General features: G+C 42.2%; 1 protein-coding gene across 1 annotated transcript in view; it reads left to right on the forward strand.

The window, feature by feature from the left end:
* The window catches only part of ADARB2 (adenosine deaminase RNA specific B2 (inactive)), a gene marked incomplete at both ends in the record, with an annotated part of 314,989 nt that overhangs the window by 204,684 nt on the left and 98,021 nt on the right, over positions 1–12,284 (forward strand). The window contains 2 exons of the mRNA XM_084260838.1: positions 812–898; positions 9,751–10,658. Of these exons, the coding sequence (XP_084116964.1) occupies positions 812–898; positions 9,751–10,658 (995 nt within the window). The remainder of the gene's footprint in view (positions 1–811; positions 899–9,750; positions 10,659–12,284) is intronic.

Here is a 12,284-nt window from a genome sequence, read left to right on the forward strand (position 1 = left end):
AAACTAAATAAAGCAATATATCCCTGTTTCCAGTGTTTGTGTTAACAGCAACTTTTCCCATAGATAAATCCTCAGCCAAATTTTGAGCTGGTATAAATCACTATCAGTTCTCATTTTGCTGAATCTGTCCTGTGGTCTAATGAAGAGGCTGATTGTGGTGCTGGAAGTGAATGACTGTGTCATCTGCTATCTGCAGGAGGAACAGAACCTGCAGAAAGGAACTGCACTTACTATGAATGTGAATAAGAAAGATTTCAAGTAGGATGCATATTGTTTGGGTGATATTTTCCCATACATACCATAAAGACCTTCCAAAAATCCAACTAACAGTTTCTAGGATTAGAAGACACTGTAGTCTCTTGTGCTGTCAGCACAAGCTTTCTCTGAAATTTCTGGTTCAGCCTTGGGCAGGGAGAGGAAAGAGAAATGATGGTCTCATCCATTAGGGCAGTTCTCCTATCCCTCCTCTCAGGGCTGACTGCCTGCCCCATTCGCAGCTGGACCAGCTCAAGGCCTCCTGATCCCACACTCACAGCTCTGCTGTGCTCAGGCACCACTGCTGGGAAGCAAGGATAAGGAGTACTATGAGGGGGCAGAAACCAGGAGCATCATGTGTTTGGTATTTGCACGGGCCAGCTGAAGTAACGGTATTCTGGTTCTCTGTGTTCTGATGAGGATTTAAAGTCAGGGAAAACAAAAAGGAAATGGACTTGCCAAGATGTTTTCACTTGAAAAACAAAAAGCGTGGAGTAGATCAGAATGTACTGACAAAATACTGAATTGTATGTCTCTTCTTTATTGTTTCTTGTAGAAAAAGTAAGCATACTGTCAACCTTCATAGCACCCTTCAAGTACCTGAGCCCTGGCGCAACCACCATGGAGGATGAAGACAATTTAAGTAAGCAGTCTGTTTTCTTTCTATGCAGATGAATAATAAAGTTTCCAGATAAAAGCTGTAGAGGGTAGAGGCAACTGTGGAAAGGAAGTGGGTTTGCAAACATTTGCAGGCCATAAGCCCAGTCCTCATATAAAATACAAAATTCCCCAGTGCTGTGTGCAAGCATGTTCTCCAATCTCTGGCAAAGGAGGGGTTAATCTCAGCTCACCTTCCCCACTTTCCCACTGTTCCCTGTGCAGACCCTGATGTTGGGATGCTGTAAATGATGTGCCACAAAAAGGAGATGTATACAGTCAGGTTTATGCTATTGTGGAGCAACTTTTCCTTTCCTGGTTATGTTACCTTACTTTGCTCACAGTTCCTAAAAGATGGAATATTTTGGTGTATTGTCTTTTTCCTAGTTTATATTTCCTTGATCAAAAAGGACTTTTGCAAAAGTAAGGACTCTACTTGAAACTATTTTCTCCTTTACTTCTGTGATATGAAGTTTAAAAAAAGGGGTAAGAAATAGATCAAATCCAATTGAGAAAAGATGATTAACCTGGCTTAAATTAACTAGTTGTAACCAATGTAACTAGCTGTAATCCAGTAGTTGTAAATATTGGCTTTTTTGGGGCCCTTGGAGCTGAACAGTCACTGATCCTGCCTGTACCTATGACTGCAGAGCTGAAGGAAAGCACTGCTGGGCTTCTAGGAGTTGTGAAGTCTTCAAACCACCAAGCAGTGTGGGAATGTGCAGTTAGGACTGAATAACCCTCAGTAAACCCTCCCATTCATCACTCAGAAGCAATTATTGCATGTTATCCAGCCCTGCTTATTGTAACACGTCTTGAATCATTAAAAAAAGGGAGGGAAGCTTTCTGAACCAAATGAGCAACTCTCTGAGTTTTAGTATCACCTAGCAGATGGGTTTCTTTTCCAGCCAGACACACACTGACATGCTGCCCTATTAGAGCCAGTGGGTGGGAGGAATGGGCTTTTTTTCCCTGTTGTTCCTAATCTGCCTTGGTTTGATCATGGTGCGGCAGCGAGGGGAATAGCTGTTGAAGGAGCACAGTCCTCTATTTTCTGCTGCTGAGTAGCACGTGGGCATCACACTGTTCTGCTGCACAGGGACTAGCAGGTTTTACATATCTTAGGAAAAAAAAAAAATTAAAAAAATCTGAAAATCCTTCAAAGTGGGTCCCAGGGGGGCTACATTTTCAGGAAGAGATATGAGAAGTACACACAGGAAACATATTATGCACATGATGAGCTTGTGCAGGCACCTCCTGCGTAATGTTTCCCAAATGTGCTACTTAGTTATTTTTAGGTAATGTAGGAAGTTTGTACAAGCCAAACCCTGTAAAACCATTTTCTTATTGCTGCTGTAATGCCAAGACTGCTTCGTGCCTGCACTGGCTTTAAAATAGCTCACATGGACAGAGTAAGCTGTGTTTTCTGAAAGAGAGAGAGCAATTTTCACTGTTTTCAGGGACATCGTGCCTAGTCCTGTCTTGGGTCAAACATATGCTCCACTGATAAAGATAGCAATTTGTTTCTTAGCACACACAACACATTTTTAAGTGTTACTATGAGAATCTTAGGGGGGGGAAAAAACCAACAACAAAAAAGATGGGTTAATTTCCAACCAGCCATATTTCAGTGATGACTTATAGTATATATTCTATGTAATCCCCACTAATTTCTACAACACATCTGTACCTGTGTAGCAATTTGACATTTTGGAGACCTTCAGTGATTTGCTCTGAGCAAGTAGAAAACCCTTCTTCTGTGTTAACAATTTAACAGCAGCCTAGGACAATGCTAGCAAAGCAGAGAAGTGTTTCAGTTCGTGTAGTTCTCTGCTCACTGAGCATCCTGCAAGAGGGCCCTTTACCAGACAGTGCTATATCAACAGGCAGAGCCCCACCAGCTGAAAGGAGTTCAAGTGCTGTTTTGCATTCCTTTAGGCCTTCTTTGCAAGAAGCTGCTTTAACACCTAGCAGCAATGAAGCACCATGCAGCTGCTCCCTCACCCACCCATCCACCCCAGCAGGATAGGGGAGAGAATTGGAAGGGTAAAAGTGAGACAGCTCACGGGTTGTGATAAAAACAGTTTAATAGTAATGCTAATACTAATACTAATACTAATAAAATGGTAATGAAAAGGGAAAATAACAGAGAGAGAAATAAAACACAAGAAGAAGAAGCGATGCACATGAAAACAGTTGTTCACCACTGGCAACAGAGAACGATTGCGACCCATGCCAGGTTAACTACACATGCAATTTGAAGTGGCGATTATTAGCACATAGACACTATTATTGAGGTTTATGATCCATGAACTAGTACTAGAAAAATGTATCAAAGGTACAAGGCACCTTTGGAATGGCATTTTGGGAAAACTAATTAGTCTGTGATGAAGGCCTTACATTTAATATGTGAGAAAAGGACCACCCTATTCATTTCCAGAAGCTGATTGTACCTAAGAATATAAGAACAGTCACACAGGATTGGAAATAGGAAGTTTAGCTCTGTATGTGGTCTTCAACTTTTGCTGTTAGCAATGCACGAAGATGAAGGACAGTTAAATGCTGATCTCCCTCTCGGTATATCTTTCTAGCACCCAGCAAGAAATGTACTCAGCTAGAGTTCACACCCGAATCATCATATTTCATAGACATCAACAAACCTGTCCAGCCCTCTCCAGAGCTCACTGCTACTTCTGATCTCAACAACAGCCGATAACAGGGAATTCAGTGATGTAGTATGTTGTCAAAAAGTGCACCCTTTTATTGCCTTGAGCCTGTTCTCTCTAGTGGTTCGATGCGTGAAACAGTGAATAATCATTCCCTGTTCACAGCCTGCCTACTTTTCAGGATACTACAGACCTCTGCCTGTCCCCAGTCTTCAGTCGTTCCATCTACCCTGTGCCATGGCATCAAAGCAGACTGTCACTGGACACAGGTACTTGCAAATCTAGGGTGCAGCTCTAGCAGGAGGGCATGATTCCTGGGGATCTCCTTGTGCAATCTTGCCATGTGCACGGACTTGGTGCAGTGCCCTTCTGCAGGATACCTCTCCCCAGTGCCCGTGGAGAGAACTGGTGGTAGTGGTACCCAAAATATGGATTTTAGCCACTGCAGCAGCATTGTAGGATGAATACCAGGCCCAGATTCAGTGTACTGAGGCATGTACAGTCATGAGCATGTTGGTCAAAGTTCCTCTCTGGCAGTATGATGCCCCAGAGCTTTTTATTGAACAGTGTGATATACAGCAGGGACCCTGCCCCTAAGAGGGCAATTAATAAGCTCTTCCAGCAGCCAGAGCCCTAGACAATTCCCCACAGAATCACAACTCCTGGCTTTCTTTGAAAACTGTGTCTATTCCCATGGGCTGGATTCCTCTCATGCCAAAGCTAAGTTACAGTCTGGTCCCGACTCAGCAAGGCAGGCACTTGTTTCTGCTGTAGGCTGCCCATGTTTTCTGCTGGATGCGCTTGCATGCTAGCTCAGACAGAGAACATCGGAGTCTGAGTAACATCTAAGTCAGATTAACAGCTTGTTTGAATAATTTCCCTAGTTGGTAGGACCTGTAATAGATGTGCATGAATCTCACAGCGATTTCAGGTAATAAGGTGGGCAAAGTACAGTATCTTCATTCCAGAAAAGCTAAAGGCAACAACAATCACCTTTCACAGATTTTCTGTCTTATTTTCTGTCTTCAGTTTAAGCAAAGTCCTGTACTATTTTGCACTTGTAACACTTCCCTTCGCAGTGCGGTGTCACACACCAGTAAAGTCTGGTGATGCTGTTTCAAGCAGCCTGAACTCTGAGCTGGCGGGGAGGACTGAAACAGTGAAGAAGAGATCATGTCAGGTTTCCCTCAAGTATAGTCCTTTCATGAAAAGTTTAGAAGTAGAAATATCTGTGTGTGTGTGTGTGTGTGTGTGTGTGTGTGTGTGTGTGTGTGTGTGTGTTTGTTTAATAGAGGAAGAATAGATTTCTATTGTTAGCTACAAGTTTATTTTTCTAGTCTAGAATACAAATCTAAAAATTGTCAGCAGAAGGGTTCCATATTCTCCATTGTGGATTGACTAAATGCATGAAAATGGCTTTTTCCTTGCAAGAGAAATCTGCCCTAGATTGCGTTTGAGGCAGTAGTTGACCTTGGACAAAGGTACTGTGGTTCTGTCTCCAGATCCTCTGTTTGTACCTATTGCTTTTGGTTTAAAATCTTTCACTTTCAAGTGTGCCAGGAATTATGGAGGTCAATCCTTCCAAACTCTGTAGTCAAAATCAAGGCAGGTCAAACAGGACTTAGATATTAAAATGCAGAAAAATAAAAATCAAGACCTACCTATAATGTTGAAAATGCATTGGTATAAATCTGGTCTTTACTAAACATCCCTAAAGACTGTAACTTCCAGCGTCAGAGCTTGCAGTTGAATTAGAAGTTTTCAGTAATACAGAGACTGTGCATTCTTTCTTTCAATATCATAGCTCTCCAATAATGTATTGCCTTGTCTAATTCAGTAGTAAAGAAGCCAGCCAAAATGAAGATGCCACCTACCACCTCTCCTTTCCCATCCTCCCTGGAAGTTGGCTTGGCAGCAGAATAACCTTCAGCAGGAACAATATTATCTCTTCAAATGTAGCGTGGAGTATCGGATGGCTAGTTCTGCAGAGCCCTTATGACCCAGAGACATAGGCAGTGTCATTATTAGTGATGCATTATAGTTCTGAAAAGCTCTTGATGATGCAGACTCTCTAGGTTAACTCTACTGTGCATAATGACTAAAAGGAGAAAAATATGAAAGAGCAGGCAGAAGATTGAGGAATAGTGCATAAATAAATATATTTCACTAACTGCTTTCCTCTCTCCCTTTCAATTACTGAAGCACATACAGGATCTCAATGTCTCTTCTTCCTTGTGAAAATGCAAACGCAATAAATAAAGATACCTGAGGAGATATTACAGTGTAGAGGTGTGGGGCTTTTTTAAGAAATCTTACACAATAAATTAGAAACTATTGCCAAAAAATTGTAATATTTTTCTTCCTCCTTTTTTTTTTAACTCTTTCTCCTTACATTTCTATTACTCTCCAACCTTTCTTCATAAGAGTACTGTATTTTTTTTCAAGTGTAGAGAATGTGTTTTGGGAACTCAAGAGCAAAGACATTATGAAAGATAGCAGGACTGAAATGATCTACGGTTTTGCATTTTCTCTGTGTGCATCCTCTGACTTACCCCTTTCCTTTTAGTGCTCTTCATTTCTAAAATTGCTTATGATTGTTCTATTACAGCTGCTTACAGTATTTATCTTACATAGTTTGGTGTCATTTGCCTGCTTTGTCTGATTTTCACAATAGAAGTACATGTGCCATCATTAGAGAGGTAATCTTATGTCTGCTACACAGAGGTCTCATAAAAGACACATTTCAAAGACCTATTTCAAAGATACCTGAAAGTATAAAGCAATTTCTTATTGCCCGGCTGCTGCCAGGTATCACACGAGTCCATCAGGCTCACAGACTTTCTGAGGCACTCACTGGATTTAGGCTGATGCTGATTTCCATGGCATGATGCTGTAGACCTGCTGCAGCTCTCACTGAGGTCTCTGAAGAACTGAGTTGCTTCCTGGCATGTCAGGATCAGATCATATAGAAATCTGGTTGACTGTAAGGATACTTGCATGGATTCACTTTGCTGTGACTAGGCTAAAGCATACCATAAAGGCAGACATGTCACCGTCACGCACACCCAGCGTTGTCAGTGTATCCCTTTGTGACTGATCTCTGGAAGTTTCACACCTCTGTATTCTTTTCACAGCATCACTGCAAACTCCTCATTGGCCAAAACCTGCACTAGACAATTTTGCAGACAGAATTTAAGACAAACAAGTGATGTTTATTTTACAATGTCGTGTTTTTAGTTGACCACTGTGTTAGTGAGGGTTATTAAGGTAAGATGCTAAGGGGACAAATTCATGTTCACAGATCCATGGTTCTCTGGCTATGAAAGAAAAAACAGCTGGAATAAGACAATATGAATTATAAATACAAATAACCTCTTGAGTTTTCTTATTCAGTGGTGCATAATCAATACAACTTCTTTTTAAACCTGAATATAGTGCAAAGCAGGAGCTATCTTTCTTTTCATGCTTCCTGACTACAATATCATTATGTACCATAATTGGCTCTGTAAAAACCTATTAGATAAGATGAGAGAGAGGAGGTGTGAAATACAGAACCAAACCTGCTTCCTGCTAAAAAGTATGTCTGAGTCAAAATATTTCATCTTTATTGTAAAAAGAACCACATGCAACCAAAGGTGGGTATTTCAAGTGGGTTGGAAACATGAGAAGTGGTCACAGTAGAAAACGGCTGGCCAAAGCCAGTGCCAGGGTAAATAGAGCAAAGTTAAAGTTGGCATCTCCTTCCCCCTCAGATCAGAGCTTCCATAAATAGAGTTGTGAAGTCAATGAGAAAAGACCATGTTATCGTTGTGTGTTAGTTAACCTGACCTTTTAAATGTCTTATTTCCAGAGAGGCTGGTTTAAAGATGTCATGTTTTATACAGCTGAATGCCATGTGATGATTTTTTTTTCTTTTTCTATTAAGTATTTCTTTTTCTTTCCTTCTTTACCTGTCTTAATTTTCTCCCCTTAGTTTCAGAAAGTAAAAATTAACCAGTCACTAAAACCTTAATTTGTCAGTTCATGTTCTGCCTCAGCAAAGCACTGCAGCTCATAGCTCTGCAAGTACATTTGGTGAGACACAGACACAGGCTGGGAGCTCTCAGTGTGTCCCAAAGGGTTTTCAGGTGAGGGAGCTGGAAGACTCGGTCCTGCAAATGGGCCCCCACACATGCAGTTGAGCCGTGATGAGCACCAGTGAGCTGCTTTGTGTGGAACAGCTTGCCTGAGCGTAGACCTACTGCTCTGGTGGGAAAAAGTCTTTTGATATTTAATACAAGCGCAACTGATCAGGATCTAAAGGATGTTTGTTATCATGATGGTTGGTTCCACGTAGTTGTCTGCAGGCTCCTGTGCATCTGCCAGCCAGCCGAATACTCAGCTGCAGCCGAGATGCCACTCCAGCAGAAGCTCCTTGAGGCGTAGCTGGCAGCTCATCCCTTACATTCTTGCAGCCAGCTTGTACATCAGGGTAGAAAGGAAACACAGCCATGGCCCTGCAGAAAGCAACAGGACCATTTTCCGTCTTCTGAGGACCACAGGGACCCTCTTTGTGCTTGGGACTCACACAGCCAGCACAGGTGGCACATTTGTGTCGGGCAACAGCAAACAACAGGAAAGGCTCCACACACGATGCTGCTTGGAATACAGCAGGCAGCCAGGCAGTGCTCCGCTCAGAAAGGGATCAGGTGCATCGCTCCAGGGACATGCTGCTTCACGGGTTGGTTACGCTTGTGTTTACTTCCTCAACTCGTCTCTGCCTCAAGCAACAATCAGGAGGACTGGAGGATGTATCAGAGATGCAGTGCATTTAAACAAACTCACTGGAAATGACAGAAAGGTTATAGGATTCTTACTTAGACAGCAGCGTGTCTTCTGTCTCATTCAGGACATCGGTGAAATGAATCTCCATTCGCAGTCATGCGTCTGCTGTAGCGAGGAGCACTGCCTCACAGCGTGGGCACTGCACAAGTGTAGTTCAGAGCAACGTGTGATTCATTGGCTCAAGCACAACAGAGTGCCCCTTCCATAGCTCCCCACTGCCAGTCCATTCCCTTTCTGGTGCTGCTGGCAGTCACTCTCTCACATCACGTTCCTTTGACACAGATCATTTTTTACATCAGTAATTGCTCCCGTCATAATGCTCTCTGGCTGTTCCTAGTCCAGTTTAGATTTATCTGGAATCTTTGCAATATTAGTTGTTGCTGATGCAGGAGCTAAGAGAATCTGCTGTTGAATTCGACAGAAAGACTCTCACTTATTAAACTGGAATATAAGTCATAGAATCATAGAATGGAGTGTGGGATGTTAGAAGCATTTCATGCAAATCACCTGGGCTGGAATTAGTGCTTCAAATGATCACAGAATCACAGAACATGTTAGGTTGAAAGGGACCTTTAGAGGCCATCTAGTCCAACCCCCCACAGTAAGCAGGGACATCCTTAACTAGATCAGGTCACTCAGAGCCCCACCAAGCCTGACCTTGAATATCTACAGGGTTGGGGCCTCCACTATGTGTCCGGTCAACCTGTTCCAGTGATCTACCACCCTCATATGGACCAAATTATTGTTTCAAATGCTAGGAAGGTCTGTCAGATATTTCTTAGGCTGGATCCATGATGTTAGCAACACAAGAGCCTGTGGTGTGAGTAGAGGCGGTCAATGTATTCATTGCAAATAAATGCTGTAATGCATTTGCCCATTTTTCAGTTTGCGAATCATCTGTGAATCATTTCTGATTTCTAATAATGTGTTCATAAGCATTCACCCACATGGATTATAGAACAAGACTCAGCCTAAAGGAACTTTGCAAACTATTCACTTCTTACTGGCAATTATCCTGTGTGAATGCAGTAGTTCATTGGAGTCACATGGTATGAGTTATGCTTCATCTTTGAAGCATATCATCTTTTTTAAAAACAGGAGGCTGAGGCTGTTGACTAATACAAGAACTTTAGAGACAAATAAACATTCAGAACATGCAGAACATCTGTACTATAAATATTAAAGCAATCATTATACAGATATTTGAGGAAAAACCCCAAAAAGGGCTGAGCAAGGATATTTGTGGTTAATATTTATTCTTTTTTGACTATGCTGCCAGCCTTAGGCATAATGTCAGCCACTATGATGACAACTGTAATGTAAGGTTTTTTTCTTTCTTTACTGACAGGTACCAGCAGTGCAGAAGTGAAGGAAAATCGAAACATTGGCAACCTGGAGGATCATCCAATATCCTCTAATGAGAGGGCAAGAGGTGGAACACCTAGCAGTAAGAGGAAAAGACCCTTAGAGGAAGGCAATAATGGCCATTTCTGCAAACTCCAACTCATCTGGAAGAAGGTCTCCTGGTCAGTGACGCCAAAGAATGCTCTGGTTCAGCTGCATGAACTTAAACCAGGTTTACAATATAAAATGGTTTCCCAGACAGGTCCAGTGCATGCCCCAGTCTTTGCTGTTGCTGTGGAAGTAAATGGACTTACGTTTGAAGGCACAGGGCCCACAAAAAAGAAAGCCAAAATGCGTGCTGCGGAGCTAGCTCTGAAGTCATTCGTTCAGTTCCCCAATGCCTGCCAAGCTCACTTTGCCATGGGGAACTGCATCAACCCGTCCACAGACTTTACTTCTGATCAGGCAGACTTTCCAGATACTCTGTTCAAGGAGTTCGAACCGTCTACACACAGCGAGGACTTTTCAGTCTACAACCCCGTTAATAACGACTTGCTTTCCACTGCTTATCGACACGGGCGCTTACTCTGCCATACGCTGGACTTAATGGGCCACGGTAAGCAAAACAAGCACAAGATGGCATCCAAAGCGGAGAGCGAGAAGAACCCGGTGGTGCTGCTAAATGAGCTGCGGTCGGGCCTGCGGTACGTCTGCCTGTCAGAGACGGTGGAGAAGCAGCACATCAAGAGTTTTGTGATGGCGGTGAGAGTGGATGGGAGAACATTTGAAGGCTCAGGACGTAGCAAGAAGCTGGCTAAGGGTCAAGCAGCACAGGCAGCCCTTCAGGCCCTCTTTAACATTCGGCTGCCCAGCCACATTCCCAGCAGGAGTAAATGTCACCATTTGCCACAGGTGAGACCTCCTGGGTGGCCACCACCATGTTGGAGGCACTCTTATGGGTTTGGTATTGCTGTAGCTGTTGTTCTACCAGACGGTTCTTCTGATGTTATAGCAAGTGCCATGCCACAAAATAGCTCTGTTTCCTTAGAAAGAACCAGATGCCACAGGCAAAAGTTTGAAAACCATGTCCTGAAACCATTGGGTAAAATTTGCAGCCCTTTCCATAGGAGGCAAATATGAGAAGGCAAAATGTTGGGGGAAATACCAACTTTTCCATTTTCTAGAGAGAATGATAACTTTGACACAGGTCGGAAAATCAGGTCATTCTTTAGTGGTGCATCTTTCTTGGCAGAAAGGGATGCCCCAAATCATCATTTTAGACTTAATTTTTGATGAGGACAGTGCCTTTTAGAGGAAACAGCCATGACAAGGAATGTGCCTTTGTCAGAGCAAACTCTAGCCAATTCCACCACTACAAAAGTTAAGAATTTTTAAAATTATTATTATTATAGACTTTCTTATTGGGCTGGGTTTTGTTTGTTTGTTTGTTTTCAAATATTTCTGCAACAGCACAAGGGATAGTGAAAGCTCTGAAGCTTTCTTCGAATAAATACAGAGATTACTGTTGTATTCATACAGAAATTATAGATCTGAGGTACATACTTAGCACATCAAAATTTCATAGTTGGTCATATGCCAAAGGCTATCTTTGCATTACTCAGATTTGTGTCAATTTTCTAAGTTCAAAGGAAACCAGGATTTACAGACACTGGGAAGCATTACATGGGTTCAAGTAATTTCTTGATTTGTTTGAGCTATCATAAAAGGTTTGATCCACCAGCACCAGGAGGTGATCTACCACTACAAAGCTCCCTTTATAAAGGGAGCTGTTAATGTCCAGGACTTAATGCACAGCATTGGGAGCACTAAGAGTAATTCTGCTGCTGGCTTGCTGTGAGACCCTAGGCAAGTCATTTAAATCCAATATGCTTGTAATAAAAATGAGGATATTATATGAAAGAACACTTCAAGATCCTGAAGTAGTGTATAAATGCAAATTATTAGTAGCAGTTCTTATTAACATTAGTAAAGAAGTTCATTAGATGTTCAAAGAGTTTGATAGGGAATGAATCCTTTAGGTGACAGGATTTCCTGCAGGACTCAGGAATTACATTTGGTGACACAGAAGTTTCCTTCCTATGTTTCCAAAAAGGAAGAAATTCTAAAATACATCGTAATCCTCAACCTCTTCCTTTTAATTCTGGTCTGTAAACTCTATGAACCAGTGGGACAATAACATAAGTTTATAATAGCAGAGATCTTCACCAGAGTGCCTTGCAGGCATTTTGAAGCCTTGGCCAACCTAGCAGTTCCATCCTTAAAGTACTCTGCTGAAGTGTGGATGAGTTTTACATGAGAAATCCATGTTCTTTCCTGCCCTAATGAATTCTGGTAAATGTAGTTTGTTTTGATGAACATGCCTATCCTTCTCTATGGAAACCTAGTTATTGGATATAAAGAGGAATCTCTAGTCCCATCTTACCAGTTGCTTTGCTGCCCCCCTGCTGGGCAGGTCAGCAGATAAATACCGTGCATTCATCAAACAATGGCTCATCATGCTCTGAAACTGCACCACAA

Source organism: Gallinula chloropus, assembly GCF_964237585.1.
Source record: "Gallinula chloropus genome assembly, chromosome: 2".
NCBI lineage: Eukaryota > Metazoa > Chordata > Aves > Gruiformes > Rallidae > Gallinula > Gallinula chloropus.